This window comes from Neoarius graeffei, chromosome 12 (genome assembly GCF_027579695.1).
Source record: "Neoarius graeffei isolate fNeoGra1 chromosome 12, fNeoGra1.pri, whole genome shotgun sequence".
Taxonomy (NCBI): Eukaryota; Metazoa; Chordata; class Actinopteri; order Siluriformes; family Ariidae; genus Neoarius; species Neoarius graeffei.
The window spans coordinates 64,550,822-64,567,640 of record NC_083580.1 but is presented as its reverse complement, the minus strand read 5'-3'; the positions used below and the strand labels follow the sequence as shown (position 1 = coordinate 64,567,640).

The window sequence follows — 16,819 nt, the reverse complement described above, 5'->3', positions numbered from 1 at the left end:
TTCGTAAGAAGCATTTCAAGGTCCTGGAGTGGCCTAGCCAGTCTCCAGATCTCAACCCCATAGAAAATCTTTGGAGGGAGTTGAAAGTCCGTGTTGTCCAGCGACAGCCCCAAAACATCACTGCTCTAGAGGAGATCTGCATGGAGGAATGGACCAAAATACCAGCAACAGTGTGTGAAAACCTTGTGAAGACTTGGAGAAAACGTTTGACCTCTGTCATTGCCAACAAAGGGTGTATAACAAAGTATTGAGATGAACTTTTGTTATTGACCAAATACTTATTTTCCACCATAATTTGCAAATAAATTCTTTAAAAATCAGACAATGTGATTTTCTGGATATTTTTTTTTTCTCATTCTGTCTCTCATAGTTGAGGTATACCTATGAAGAAAATTACAGGCCTCTCTCATCTTTTTAAGTGGGAGAACTTGCACAATTGGTGACTGACTAAATACTTTTTTGCCCCACTGTAAGTACCTGATATTATATAATGCAATTGAAATAAACATACATGTTACGTTAGTGTCAGGACAGGCACAACATCAATAAAAATTCATTGATCACTGATGTCTTTCTGTGTCATTCAACCGTTGTACAAATTACTGACTGTTCTGCAAGGAGTAATGACAGTTCACTTACCCTGGTGCAAATCCTGGCCAGGATCCTAGCAGGATCTTACCAGGATCCTAACCAGGATCTTGTACAGGATCTGAAATATAATCCTAAAGGATCTTGTCCAAGATCCTACAGGATCCTGTTCAAGATCCCTACAGGATCCTGTACAAGATCCTGTAGGAATTTGGACAAGATCCTTTAGGATTATATTTCAGATCCTGTACAAGATCCTGGTTAGGATCCTGGTAAGATCCTGCTAGGATCCTGCTAGGATCCTGGCCAGGATTTGCACCAGGGTATTGTAAGACCTGACTTCTTTTTTGGTAGAAAAGGTTAAACAAGTAAAGCCTGTTCAAATGGTGTTCTGAATAGCCATTATTGTTTTAATCAACATTTAAGAGGGTGCTTGCATTCATTTTCATAAAGAATCAGCTGTGACCCAGGTATATGCATACTTTTAGATGAATCACATTATTATGAAGGTTATTTTTCAACCAAACATGCTGTTGATTGTACTAGGTTTCATAGTTGAATAAATATGGAACACTGCTCTTTATAACTTTATTCAAGCAAACTAATGAAAACTGTAACTCTGAAATATTATCATGGAATAGTTAAAATTGTCTTCCATATTCACATTATTATGGTTTGTTGAAATAAAGGTCATCATATTTAGCTATATTTAAACCCTAAATCACATATAGTGTGTGTGAGCCCTCTTCGGCTCTTGTACAGAAGGATATTTATTTAAGTTTAAAAAAACCTCGCAAAAAAACTTTAAATGCACTATCTATTCAAGAATTTAGGGCTAGCAAGCCTTGTTTCCATGCTACCCTGAATTTGCTGAATCAGAGTATTGGGAATTCGTTCGGCAAGAACCTACTCAGGATCCTGTTGGTATCCAGTTAGGATCTTATTCAGGATCCTACAAGAACATACCCAGGATCCTGTTGGTATCCAGTTAGGATCCTGTTCAAGATCTTGTTTAAGATCCTACAAGATCCTACTCAGGATCCTGTTGGTATCCAGTTAAGATCTTATTCAGGATCCTGTTCAAGATCTTAAGATCCTACAAGATCTTACTTAGGATCCTGAAGCATATGAGCTAGGATCTTATTCAGGATCCTACTTAGGATCTTTTACAGGATCCTGATACTTTTTCAAGATCTTATACAGGATCCTGTTCAAGATCCTATCACTTCCAAGATTTTGGCTCCTTCTAGGATCCTATTTAGGATCCTGCACAGGATCTTATATAGGATCCTATTTCTACTTAGGATCTTAAATAGGAATGTAATCCTGTGCAGGATCCTATTTCTACATAGGATCCTATTCAGGATCTTAAATAGGATCCTGTTCCTATGTAGGATCTTATTCAGGATCCCATTCCTAAATAAGATCCTATAGGATCCTACAGGATCTTACAAGATCCTACAGGATCCTGTGTAGGATTTGCACCAGGGTAAATGAACCCCAAACTACATGCTTCATACAGGATGTTTAATTGCACAGTGGTGTTATGAAACTGATTGTGGCAGCGGGGGCGTGGTCAAGCGTCGGTCTGTGACCGGAGGGTGGAGTAAGGGAAGGTAAGTGGCAGAATCACTACACCTGATGTCAGTTAACGTGTGTTTGTGTGTCTTCCCCAGTGACCGCGCCCTATATAAGGAGAGAGAGAGCAGAGGAAGAGAGCTCTCTCCCCAACCAGACGACCTGTGCGTGTGTGGCTGGGAGAGTGTAAAAATCACTGAAAAATGACAGGTTTTTTTGAACTCGGTTCTGGCCTCCCATCCTTCTGTGCTCCACCCACCCGTCTGAATTTCTACAGTGGTGCCGAAACCCGGGAGTTGGACCACGGAGAAGAACAGCCCCATGGAGTCCTCCCCCTTCGCAGACCTGGTCCATGCCCTCGCCATGGCCCAGCAGAGCCAGCACCAGGCGCTAGTAGCCCTCTGGAAGGAGCAGGAGCAAAGGTTCGAGGCCCTGGTGCTGGCGCAACAGGAAGATCGTCAGGCGTTCCGGCACCTCCTCGCGTCAGTGGGGTCCACCACCTCCACCGCCGCAGGCCCTCCCCACCTCACCCTAATGAAGATGGGCCCGCACGACGACCCCGAGGCCTTACTTGCGCTCTTTGAACAAGCAGCAGAGGCCTCGTGCTGGCCGGTGGAACAGCGCGCGGCGCGCCTCCTCCCCCTGCTAACGGGCGAGGCGCAGCTGGCCGCGCTACAGCTCCCCGCCGACCAGTGGTTGCGTTACTTTTTCATTGTCCGTCATTTTGACGGACAGGGTCGTAAAAATTCCGTCATTGTCCATTATTATCTGTCACTTTATTTTAACTTTTAAATGGCAATGTATATAGGCTATAAATGCTATATATTTATATGTTTCTTCAATCTGAGTATCTGGATAACCAGTGACCGCTGGGAAGATCAGCTGACAACAGAGGAAAGTCTTTGTGACAGCATGGAGAGACAGCTGACAGGAGGGAACAGACCCCAATGGGACAGTATTGGGCTAGCACCCCATGTCTGTAGCTTTCACATGTTACCATGTTGAAGGCACCCGCCATTGCTACGTCAACATATATGGAGACAATACCCTCAGAGTCTGCGAGAGCGAGGGCGCAAGAAGACTCATCTGCTGGAACTATGGCATCAGACCCTGGACCGGAAATGACTATGAGACACAGTGTAGTACACAAGACAACTATGCCAACCAATACAGCTACGCCAGCAGCAGTGGGCCACAAACTGCAGAAATGCGTTTGTGGGTGGAGTAAAGTAACATCTTACTTGGGACTGAGGATACACCAGGGAAAGAAAGGGTGTGCGAGAGAGGAGCCGCAGAGGCCCCTCATTGATTACTTTCTAAGAAATTGGTCAAGTCAGTCGGATGAAGCACAGCAATGGGACGCCAACCACAGTGTGCAGTGCATCAATACCTCTGTGGCACAGAATGTTACCTCAAACACAGAGTGCTACAGTGGTGAGTCCTATCCCACCCACTCAACCAGCTAGACCTCCAGCGGAGAGGAAAATGGTAGGGCGCAAACCACAGGTTAAATGGCCTGGTGCGGCTGAAGGGAAGCTGTGGGAGACTATCAACACCGACCTGGCAAAGTCCCTTGAGCAGCTAAAAGGCACAGCAGAAAAGAAGTTGGAGAGTATGGGAAGCCTGATTTATCAGTATGGAATGAAACGGTTCGGAGTGAAAGAGCAGAGAACAAATCTCAGTGGAGGTTACATCCAGGAGACAGCAGGAGATCAAGCGTCTGGTCCAGGAAAGGAGAATGCTCAAGAAACAATGGAGAAAGGCCACAGACGTAGAAAAAGAAGGCATCAACACACTTCAAATGGGCATTAAAACTCGTTTAACATCTCTTCGCAAAGCGGAGGCCTTGAGGAAACGCAGAAGGAAGAAAGAACGCACTAGAACAAGGTTCTACAAGGATCCCTATGCGTTCCTGAGGGGCCTGTTTACAAGGGAGAAAAGTGGATCTCTAAAAACAACCAAAAAAGACCTGGAGGATTACTTCAAGAGTATATATTCGGATCCAAAACGGCATGAACATCTTGCAATCCCTTCAGACATCCCTCCGATCTTGCCCCCAGAACATCAGTGTGAGGATGGCCCCCCGACCTGGAAAGAAGTGGAGAGGGCAGTCCACCGAGCAAGGACAGCTTCAGCCCCAGGACCAAATGGAGTTCCGTACAAGCTGTATAAATACTCACCTGATGTCCTTAGGTTTCTTTGGAAACTGATGAAGATCATATGGCAGAAGAAGAATGTACCCAAAGCGTGGCGTAGAGCAGTAGGTGTCCTTATCCCGAAAGAGAAAGAGGCAGAAAACATCAGTCAGTTTTGTCCAATCTCCCTACTGAATGTAGAGGGCAAGATTTTCTTTTCGGTGATGGCTCAGACGATCTCTGCATACCTGCTTAATAACCAGTACATAGATACATCTGTACAGAAGGCAGGTATATCAGGCTTCCCTGGATGCTTGGAACATTCTAGCATGATTTGGCACCAGATCCAGACAGCAAAGGCGAAGAAAGATGACCTTTATGTGATCTTTCTGGACCTGGCCAACGCGTTTGGATCAGTGCCACATGAGCTCCTTTGGACTGCCTTTGAATTCTTCAGTATCCCAGGAAATATTACAGCCTTGGTCAAGTCATACTTTCAAGACCTGCAGTTTTGTTTCACCACCATGGAGTTTACCACCACCTGGCAATGCCTGGAGGTTGGCATCATGGCAGGCTGCACGATCTCTCCCTTGGCCTTTACAATGGCAATGGAGATAATCATCCGAGCCTCTAAATGGGTTGTTGGTGGACAAAGACTCAACCCCGACTCCCGTCTTCCTCCAATCAGAGCGTATATGGATGATATTACTACCCTAACAACCACAGTGCCATGTACCAGACGTCTGCTCAGGAAACTACAGGAGAACATCAGCTGGGCCCGTATGAAGATAAAACCATCTATGTCACGCAGCATTTCCATTGTCAAGGGAGTGCTGTCGGACCTCAAATTCTTCATCGGGGACGAGCCAATCCCTTCAGTTTCTGAGCAGCCAGTCAAGAGCCTGGGGAGATGGTTTGATGCAAGCCTGAAAGATAAGGACCAAATAGCACAACTGCAGAGGGATATCAGTAGTGGAGTGCAAGCCATTGAGAATACTGAACTCCCTGGGAAACTAAAGATTTGGTGCCTACAGTTTGGCCTCTTGCCTCGGGTGCTGTGGCCTCTCACCCTCTACGAGGTGCCCATTTCAGTTGTGGAGAGGATGGAGAAGGGAATCACTAACCACATAAAGAAGTGGTTGGGAGTCCCTCGGTGCCTGACATCCACCGCCCTCTATGGAGACTGCCTCCTCAGACTGCCATTCACCAGTCTTGCGGAGGAATTCAAATGTGCCAAGATAAGACTCTAGGTGACACTGACGGAATTCAAAGACCTAATGGTGAGCAAGAATGCCCCAGCCATCATAGCAGGCCGCAAATGGAGACCAGTGCAAGCAGTTGAGGAGGCAGTGGCAGCCCTCAAGTATGCAGATATCATGGGATATGTTCAGCATGGAAGAGGAGGTCTGGGTTTAACTGCTCAGCGTCCAGCCTGGAGCAAGGCCTCAGCTGCTGAAAGGAGGAGGATGATCGTGGATGAGGTGAAAAACCAGGAGGAAGGCATCAGGAGGGCCAAGATGGTGGCACTTGGTAAGCAGGGAAAGTGGACTAAGTGGGACAGTGTGGAGGGAAGGAAGTTGAGCTGGAAAGACCTATGGAGTATGGAGTCAAAGCGAATCAGCTTCATAATCAGGGCAACCTACGATGTTCTCCCCACACCCATAAATCTCCAGCAGTGGCGAGGAGAAGATCCAGCCTGTGTACTCTGCTCCAAGCCGGCATCCCTTAGGCATATTCTCACTGGTTGTAAAGTGAGTCTTGCCCAGGGGCGTTATACCTGGCGTCACAACCAGGTGTTGAAGAATCTTGCTGCCACTTTGGAGTACAGACGAACAATAGCCAACTCAGCAACATCTGTAGGATCCAACTCCCTGCCAGCCGTTGCATTTGTGCGGGAGGGGGCAAAGGAAAATTACAGCGCAACTGCAGAGCATTGCCAGTTACGCATAGCCTGTGACTGGAAAATGCTGGCAGATGTTGGTCAATGCCTTGCCTTTCCTCCTGAGATCGCTGCCACTACTCTTAGGCCTGACTTGGTATTTTGGTCACCATCTGCTAAGAAGGTCTATATCATTGAACTCACTGTGCCCTGGGAGGAGTCCGTAGAAGAGGCATATGAAAGGAAACACCTACGATATGCTGACCTTGCTGCGGAGGCACAGCAGCGTGGCTGGAGGACGGAGGTGTGCCCTGTGGAGGTGGGATGCAGAGGCTTTGTGGCGTCATCCACCACCAGGCAGCTCAAGGACATGGGAGTAAGAGGCCATCAAAGCGCTGTCAGGAGCAGCTGAAGTTAGTAGCCACTGGCTTTGGCTGAAGCGCAAGGACACCTGTTGGGCATCAAGTGGCAGCCAGGGATGACACAGAGGGGGGTACTTCAGGGACGCCTGGGGTTACCGTTGAGCCTTCCGGAGGCGTCGTGGGCTTAAATCAATGAAACGCTGATGAAGGGGGTGCCCACTTGATAACTCCTCTGTGTCATTTCCGTTGGCAAGTCTTAGTACACGCTGGCACATAAAGGATAATTCCAACTCGTCCTGTGTTTCTTCAATCTTCAATCTATATAGGCTATAAATGCTATATATTTAATAACTTGTTTTCATGGACTCATTTTCATTTAAAAATTAATTCACAGAACAAGCTTGTATTATTTAATCATTTATGTATTTATGATGTAAAAAGATGAAGAGAGATTCTGATGTTCGGTCACTTGTGAACCCATTTTCCCTCCGCTAAAAACATTGCGGCTGTTGTGCCTTAACGGGCATATGAACAATGTTATTTTACAACATAGCAAGACAATTGCAGTTAAAATATGAACAGTCCACTACAACGATTTAAGTGACAGTCTAACTTGACCTGTTTGCGTGAGCTCAAACCTTCCTTCTGGCCCGCATGGATTTAAATTGGGAGCTCGCTTGTGCATAATCAAAGTCGTCAATGGAGACTGCTGCCGAGGCAATTGTCATTAAATTTTGCGTCTTTGCCTCGGACAGACGACTTCTCATTGACGTTTTAATTTTATTCTGAAGGCTGAACCCGCGCTCTGCTGCGAGACTGGAATAACCAGCGCCACTTCAGCCAAAGTTCTGAAGTCGGGAAACATTTCTCCCAGGGAAGTGATCAGAAGCTGGCAAGAGCCTCTGAAAGTTGGATTTCCCGACCCTGCTAGTACTCTCTTCATAGGGAGGAAATCCTGCAGCATGCGGTCTTTCTGCACCAGTGGTGCAGCTGCACCCTGCGGTGACCTGTAGCGACACCGCATAGTCGTGCAGCCTCTGACAAATCCATTAGCGACTTTTGCTCTCCTACAGATGTCACAAAACATTTTGCCCCCTTCCGCCCGCAGCCAAGTAAACTCCCGCTCCCACTGAACCCTGTATTCCCGCCTGACCTCCTTGCCACTTGTTGCTGCTTTCCCCGTAGCTGCCGGTGCCGCTGGCTGAACAGCCGTTAATGCCTGCCCATCTTCATCCTCCTCCAGCGCATCATTCCCTCTCTTCTCTCCTCTCTGAAGGCCATCACAGTTGGGTTTTTTAAAAAATCCTTTCACACTAAGCTGCCGTGACATCTTGCTACATCGAATGTATACACCACTTATCGTAACGCTCGAGCCAGATAGACAACGAATGCACGTGAGGTGAAAGAGATGACTGCTAATCAAGAGCTAATCGATATGCACGCGCTCGCCACCAACAGGTTAGACGCGTGAACTACTGGCTACTTAAATTGATCATCATCTGTCAAAATCACGCACGGCCTTCAGATTCTTCCGTAGGCTACTTAAATTTGTCATAGTGGGGGTCGGCTCGGCGGAGCCTGGAACCTGACACGTAAGGTTTTAAATAAAACGAAGTTATGTTTAAATGTTAGTTTGTCTACCCGTGCTCTCATTAAAATGATAGTTTAGCAGATATTCGAGCAGTGATGTTCCTAAGCTTCCTAAGCTTGCTGGGGAAGAATACAATAAATCGACATTTGTTTCATTTTAAAAACAAGAAAACAACTAGCCTAAATGAGTGCTATTGCATTAATACGTACAGGCAGGGAAACGACACAAACAACCCAATGCATCTCCTTTTTTAATAGCAAAAATGACGTGTCTTCTGCAGAGAAGGGAAACATTAATACATCTCACTGTGCTAGTGGTTAGAAAAGTCAGAGCGCGGTCAGGAGCGTGATGGGGGGAACAGCCTTGCGCAGTGGCTACAATGTATACATGAGTAGCCTATGCACTGAACATCAAGACTGCCGCAACGTCGGCTCAGATTGAAAGTGACGGCAGTGAAGACTATGTATACTGTATGTAAGAAAACTCTGCCACAACTTGCAACACATGCAACAAAATGAAACACATTTCAATTGTGTGTTTCATTATGTTTTATTATTGTTATTATTAGGCTATTATTGTTATTGGTAATGATAACGGTAAACATCCGTCAAAATGACCGACGGCCTTCGGATTTTTCCGTCATAGCTAAAAAAAATTTCGGGATTTCGGGAATTAATGACTCATTTAGTGAAGAGTGGGTCCTGCCGTAGTTCAGCAGGGGGAGGTCCCGGTGTGGCATTGGCGGGAGCAGCTGTCACAGAGCCGTCTACATCATCACCACATTGGAGCGAGGAGCCGCAGGCTCCTCCTCCCTCTCTCGGGGAATCCCTCGCGGATTTCCCGTTAGAACAGTCGCGGGACGAGACTCTGTGGCATGCGTTTGACCAAGTGAGAGTAATCGATGATCAAACGCTCCAGCCAAACGCCACCCCGTCCTTCCCGTATTTCTCCATTATGAGGGATAGGTTATACCGAGTGACGCAGGACACTCAGACTAAGGAGCTGATTATACAACTTTTGATTCCAAAGAGCCGCCGGGAATTGGTATTCCAGGCGGCTCATTTTAATCCCATGGCTGGACACTTGGGGCAGGATAAGACATTAGCCCGAATAATGGCCCGGTTCTATTGGCCAGGGATTCGCGGCGATGTCTGTAGGTGGTGTACAGCATGCCGCGAATGCCAGTTAGTAAATCCAGCGGCCATTCCAAAAGCGCCTTTGCGCCATTGACCATTAATCGAGACCCCGTTCGAAAGAATTGGGATGGATCTCGTCGGGCCATTAGATCGGTCAACACGAGGGTATCGCTTTATTTTAGTTCTGGTGGACTATGCAACGCGATACCCGGAAGCAGTGCCTCTTCGCAATATCTCAGCACGCAGTATTGCGGAAGCGCTCTTCCGCGTCATCTCCCAAGTCGGAATCCCCAAAGAGATTCTGGCTGATCAAGGCACATCGTTTATGTCACGCTCACTGAGCGAACTGTATGGGTTATTGGGAATTAAGCCGATCCGCACCAGCGTTTATCACCCACAAACGGACGGTTTAGTCGAACGGTTCAGTCGCATACTCAAGAATATAATTAAAAAGTTTGTTCGCGAGGACGCACGCAATTGGGATAAATGGCTCGAACCCCTGTTATTTGCAGTGCGAGAGGTCCCACAAGCCTCCACGGGGTTCTCCCCGTTTGAATTATTATATGGGCGTAAGCCGTGCGGCATCCTAGATGTACTGCGGGAAAGCTGGGAGGAGGGACCTTCACCGAGCAAAAATGAAATCCAATACATTATTGATCTGCGCGCAAAACTCCACACACACACCTAACCCAGGAGAATTTGCGTCAGGCCCAAGAACGGCAAACCCGCCTGTACAACAGGGGTATGCGCCTTTGGGAGTTTGCACCGGGAGATAAAGTACTCGTGCTGTTGCCCACATCGAGCTCCAAATTGGTCGCCAAGTGGCAAGGACCCTTTGAGGTCACGCGGCGAGTCGGGGACGTTGACTATGAGGTGAGGCGAATGGACAGGGGTGGGGCGCTACAGATTTACCACCTCAATCTGCTCAAACTCTGGAAAGAGGAGGTCCCCGTGGCATTGGTGTCATTGGTTCCAGAGAAGGCGGAGCTGGGGCCGGAGGTTCAAAAAGGGACATTGACATCGCTTACCTCTCCGGTCTTCTGTGGAGACCACCTCTCCCCGACCCAACTCACGGAAGTTGCCCAGTTGCAGACCGAGTTTTCGGACGTGTTCTCGCCCCTGCCCGGCCGCATCCGCCTCATAGAACACCACATTGAGACGCCCCCGGGGGTGGTAGTGCGCAGCCGTCCTTACAGACTACCCGAACACAAGAAAAAAGTGGTTCGGGAAGAACTCGAGGCCATGCTTGAAATGGGCATCGTCGAAGAGTCCCACAGTGACTGGAGCAGCCCGGTGGTCTTGGTTCCCAAGGCCGACGGGTCGGTCTGGTTCTGTGTGGACTATAGAAAAGCCAACGCGGTGTGCAAATTCGATGCGTACCCAATGCCTCGTATTGACGAGTTGCTGGATCGACTAGGCATGGCTCGCTTTTATTCGACACTGGATTTAACAAAGGGATATTGGCAGATCCCCTTGACTCCACTATCTCGGGGGGAAAAAACAGCCTTTTCCACACCGTTTGGCTTACACCAATTTGTCACACTTCCTTTTGGGCTGTTTGGGGCGCCCACTACGTTCCAGCGGCTTATGGACAGGGTCCTCCGCCCCCACGCCACCTATGCGGCCGCATACTTAGACGATATTATAATCTATAGTAACGACTGTCCGTGTCATCTACAACACCTGAGGTAGAGCCCTGCACTCCCGCGGGAGTCCCGCGGGACCCGCCGCAAAGCAGTGCGGCGCGGGACAAATTTTGAAAGCTCATTGCGGGCGCGGGCGGGACCGGAAGTGCACATATGCGCGCGCGGGCGGGAGCGGGAGTGCACATATGCAGCGCGGGCGGGAGCGGTGATGAGCTGCAGTCCCGCTAACTAAAAACGTGTTTGAAATAAAATTTTATAAATTATTAATTTATGTCCATCATATATAATTTGTGCTGGATATTTTATTTGGCATTAATAAAAACATTTTAAGATGCCTAAATTTGCAGAAAGAGTCAGATTGCCAGATTGAGTGAGGAATGGCATCTTAAATTTGCCATTGATCACCCTAATGGGAAATCCTTTGATCACTCTAATGACTCGCAGTTCACACCCAGCTAGCAAGAGAACCATGAGTGAAGTGACTTACTGCTTACGTTAGTCTACAACTCTAATCAGAGAGACAGGTTACACAGTGACTGTAGGCTTGACTCAATGCTATCCCAGAAATCCTTCCTGTAATATGCAAATTTGGCTGTCCAATCAGAGGCGGCCAAATTTGCATATTACAGGAAGGCTTTCTGGGATAGCATTGAGTCAAGCCTACCGTCACTGTGTAACCTGTCTCTCTGATTACAGTTGTAGACTAACTCAAGCAGTAAATCAATTCACTTCTCTTACTAGCTCTGCTTTGCAATAAAAAAAAAAAAAAACACCATTGGTACAAAGCAAGCCCATTCACTTTTTTATGCTGATCAGAGAATTACAATGGTTTCTCATGTTATAAAAATGTGCGATTCGCGATTAAATATTTTAATCGCTTGACAGCACTAATTATGATTATTATTATTATTATTATTAGAGACACTACATGCTGAATTCAGAAACAAGGTAAATAATAACAAACGTGAGCTGTAGATATTTATGCTCAAATCCACTCAAAGTAGGGGGTGGGGCACCATCATGCTGTGTCAAGACAAGAACTTTCCTGAGAAATAACGCGAACGTCTGCATCATGCGGGATTTGCGGGCGGGAGCGGGACAAAATATGGCAGGCGCGGGCGGGAGCGGGACTGAAAATCATAATTTTTTTGTGGGTGCGGGTGGGAGCGGGACTGAAAATCATAATTCTTTGTGGGTGCGGGCGGGAACGGGACTGCACAATGCGGGCGCGGGCGGCAGCGGGACTGAAAAATCCGACCCGTGCAGACCTCTAACCTGAGGGCTGTCCTTGGGTCGTTGAGGCGAGTGGGTCTCACGGCCAACTCGAAGAAGTGTGCGATTGGGCGGGTGGAATTACGGTATCTGGGCTTCCACTTGGGCAATGGGCAGGTGCGTCCCCAAATTAATAAGACAGCAGTGATTGCAGCCTGCCCGAGGCCCAAGACCAAAAAGGGGGTGAGACAGTTCCTGGGGCTGGCTGGCTACAATCGTAGGTTCATACCTAATTATTCGGACGTCACCAGCCCGCTGACTGATCTGACTAAAAAGGGGGCACCAGATCCGGTCCAGTGGACAGAGCAATGCCAGCGGGCTTTCTCTGAGGTGAAGGTTGCACTGTGTGGGGGGTCACTGTTACACTCCCCTGACTTTTCTCTCCCCTTTATGTTGCAGACGGACGCGTCGGACAGAGGGCTGGGGGCTGTTTTGTCCCAGGAGGCGGAGGGGGAGGATTGTCCCGTGCTGTACATCAGCAGAAAGCTGTCGGTGCATGAGGGGCGCTACAGCACAATAGAGAAAGAGTGCTTGGCCATCAAGTGGGCGGTCCTCGCCCTCCGCTACTACCTGCTGGGACGCCCTTTCACCCTTTGTTCGGACCACGCACCCCTTCAGTGGCTCCACCGCATGAAGGATGCCAACGCGCGGATCACCCGTTGGTATCTGGCACTCCGGCCCTTAAACTTCAAGGTGATCCACAGGCTGGGGGCGCAGATGGTCGTGGCGGACTTCCTCTCCCGTTGGGGGGGAGTCGGCTGCAGGCCAGATGGCTGCCCGGCCTGAGTCGGGCGGTGGGGGTATGCGGCAGCGGGGGCGTGGTCAAGAGTCGGTCTGTGACCGGAGGGCGGAGTCAGGGAAGGTATGTAGCAGAATCACTACACCTGATGTCAGTTAACGCGTGTTTGTGTGTCTTCCCCAGTGACCGTGCCCTATATAAGGAGAGAGAGAGAGCAGAGGAGGAGAGCTTTCTCCCCAACCAGACGACCTGTGTGTGTGCATGCGTGTGTGGCTGGGAGAGTGTAAAAATCACTGAAAAGTGACAATAAAGAGGTTTTTTTGAACTCAGTTCTGGCCTGCCGTCCTTCTGTGCTCCACCCACCCGTCCGAATTTCTACACTGATGTTTTGCATTATTAACCCTGTGTGCCTGTGTTATAGGAACTGATTGGAGAGGCAGCTGGAAAGCTTCATACCGGCAGGAGCAGGAATGATCAAGTGGGTCCACAATCCAGGCATTATTAATTTTACTAATATTTTGACCACAGCAATGTTGAATTCTCGAGCCTGATTTGGTCAGAAATCATTGATTGATTAATTTTCTTTATCAGTTGCTCTGACAGTAGTGCTGGCTATAATTCATATCACAGGTTTATATTAATGTGCTCATTATAATATGTGATCATATTTATATAGTAAGAGCTCATACACAGGGGCATGAATGGCAGACACATTACATAATCAAGGACTAATAATAAACTAATTAAAGCATGCTGATATTCAACAAATAAAAATGTATAATAGTTGATAGGATGAAGCTTTCTGTAAAGAGATGTTGATTTAAAATTTATGGTAAAAGTCTCAGGACAAATCTTTGTAACGTCAGTAAGTTCTGACCATAGACAGAACAGAGGATTTTGGTCTTTCTAGTTTCTCTGTAACTGACGAGCTGTTTTTTTTTTTCTTATTAATTTTGTGAGAGAGAGAGAGCTTTGCAATCGGCCCACATCACACCACCCCGTTGTTGATTATTTTCCTATAACAGCACACCCCATCCCTAAACTAGATTTTGTATATTTACATTGTTTCTGATTATTGTTATGTTGCTTGAATAGGTTGTGACGGATATGAGGCTGTGGTTACGGGATGCTATCACCACTCTGAAGGGAAACATCATCCAGCTTATCACTACCCTGGTGGAAAGGGCAGCCGTGTAAGAACATAAAAATAACATGAATTAATATTGGATCTTTTTTAATATATTTGGTTTTCTTGTCATTATTCCACATCTTTTCATGATTTTCTCTGCTCTGTAGAGAAATCGACATCATTTTTCCTGGATACACTCACATGCAGAGAGCACAGCCAATCAGGTGGAGCCACTGGATACTCAGGTACCTTTTCACACAACTATGCACAACGTACATGATGAGTTTTTATTGTTTGCATTGTGTTAGCATTTAGGCTCCGGACAGAAAGATCTGTAAGCAAACCATGATTAATTTTAACTGATCAAAAGAATAAATAACAATAAATGCATAAGGACATCAAAAATCCACCTTGGAGTCACGCCATAACGATATGATAGCGGAGGGATACCCTCTGGTTTCATTCAGCAACGGTTAGTTTCCACAGCTGTCTGTGGTTAGCAAAATTTACCTCACTCTTTGGGTAGGGCTGATGGGATGTGTTAGCCGTAGTGACACTAGCCAATTATGGACGTCTGTGAGCTCAAATATGTAGAAGAGGGTAGATGGCATTTTCATCGGAGTGTGTTAGTTTGCCCTGTGAAAGCAGCAAAGATGAAGTTTACTTGCTTCATGGGTCATGGACACATGTTCCCAGTTGATAGCTGCTTGTACCATAGTAGATTATGGCTGATGAGTGGGGCTTTGCAGGTGAACATATTGGCTAGGAAATTTGGGGTGGGGGAGTCTGGCTTATTTGTGCTAAGGCACACCTCCATCAGGCTGATTCGTCTAAAAGCAGATTATGGCACAGACATGTTTCTGGAGGCTGTTTCTCGTGTTTTGTTTTTTGTTTCTCACAGCTTTCAGATTTTCAAAGTATGAATAAATAATTTGTGGCAGAGTGAGTTTGCTATACAAAGGACATTAAAAGAAGCAAGAAACATTTATTTTGTGAAGCAGTATTTGATTAAATGAGTAAAGCAAATTCCCCTAACTGACATTATTTAATGCATTAATTCACATGAATAAAACACAAACTTCAGCATTAATACACCAGTAACAAGAAACTAGATAGAGACTGTGACTAAAGTCACAGTAATTTGCGCTAGTTTTTACAAACTGGGATGTCTGGTCACCGTACCCTATAGATCTGGAATGGTAAGAGATAAAGAATGATGCTTAGTGAGGAAAAGTTGCGCCATGCCACCCTGAACAAGATAAAAAAACTGATGGAAAAAATCCTGAAAATTGACAGAGTTATAAGTGATTGTAAAAAGCCAGTTTTTCACGGATCATTATGGTTTGGTGATCCGGATCACCACCAAAAGTCATGGCAATGTAATTCAGCCCAGAGGTATTCTTCATGTGAAATTTGGTGATGATTGGTTGAAATCTGAGGGAGAAATAGCGTCCTAAAAATGTTAGGAGAAGAAGAAAGTAGAAAGATCCTGAGTGAGAGTAACAACCTGCACCAGCACTGCTAGCACAAATTAAAAAGTAACTTCAGGGATGTGATTTTTCCGCGAATTCGCGGAATTCCGCTTTTTTCACCTCAAAACTTGAAAAAAAAAATGTTTCCGATTTTTCCCTCAAATCCACATTCGTATCCTATTCATTCCGACTTTGTTTGAAAGATGGCAGCCTCGGATTTGCATCTTTACGCCTCGATCACGGAGGCTGCCATCTTTCAACTCTTTGTTTGAAGCGAGCGCATTCATTGGTTGTTACAGAGCGATGGGCCAATCATGTACCTCGTTTCATCTCATTGACGCAATTACGTCATTGAGATGAAACAAGGTACGTGATTGGCCCATCGCTCTGTAACAACCAATGAACGCGCTTTGATAGATAGCTGTACGTAAGCTCGCTTCAAACAGAGTTGAAAGATGGCAGCCTCCGTGATCGAGCGTAAAGATGCAAATCGAGTTAAAGAAATCGACAGAATAGTGAAAAACAAGTTCCGCTGGGAATGGTTGGAGAAAGAGGTTGCTACAGACGTTGGACATGAGACTGTGAGACATTTGTTCAGCGATTTCGTTCTTTGGGGAGAGGGCAGAGGTCTCTGGCTGTCAAGTTTGGGGATACTGGGACCTCCCCTGCCCGAGCGTCCAAAGTCGGGTTGGAGCCCGGGATAGAAACGAAACCTAAGCGGAGCGCCGCGGCTCGCCTCGGGGCGAATTACGTCCCAAGGCGCGGGGCTAGCGGGCCCTGCCGCGCTGGTTCTTGGGGGGGGGGGTGAGTGAGTGTGTGTGTGTGTGTGTGTGTGTGTGAGAGAGAGAGAGAGAGAGAGAGAGTGTGTGTGAGAGAGAGTGTGTGTGTGAGTGAGTGAGAGTGAGCGCGAGTGAGAGTGCGCGCGCGCGCGAGAGAGAGCGAGAGAGCGCGCGAGAGAGAGAGTGCGCGCGAGAGAGAGCGTGAGAGAGGGAGCGAGAGAGTGCGTGCGCGCGCGAGAGAGTGAGCGAGAGTGTGTGTGTGTGTGTGTGTGTGTGTGTGTCAGAGTTGCATGTTGACCATTAAATTGGCTTGAATTTGTTAATCATGACAAGTTTTTTCTTGTGTGTTTGCTTGTCATTTTAGTACAATTTTTAAGTCAGAAAACCCCAAAACCCAGGAGCTTCGGGGGGCTTCCCCCCTTGTCCCCCCACCAGGGTGCTGCCCTGGACCAGCTGGGGGCCTGCGGCCCCCAGACCCCCGGCTAAAATTTTCAGATAATTTCACCAGCCCCA

At 47.1% G+C, this 16,819-nt stretch overlaps 1 protein-coding gene across 2 annotated transcripts in view; it reads left to right on the top strand.

The window, feature by feature from the left end:
- The window catches only part of asl (argininosuccinate lyase), a 64,599-nt gene that overhangs the window by 14,616 nt on the left and 33,164 nt on the right, over positions 1–16,819 (top strand). For both annotated transcript variants that reach the window (XM_060936219.1, XM_060936221.1), the window contains exons 4-6: positions 13,348–13,404; positions 14,022–14,119; positions 14,223–14,300. In XM_060936219.1, the coding sequence (XP_060792202.1) occupies positions 13,348–13,404; positions 14,022–14,119; positions 14,223–14,300 (233 nt within the window). The remainder of the gene's footprint in view (positions 1–13,347; positions 13,405–14,021; positions 14,120–14,222; positions 14,301–16,819) is intronic.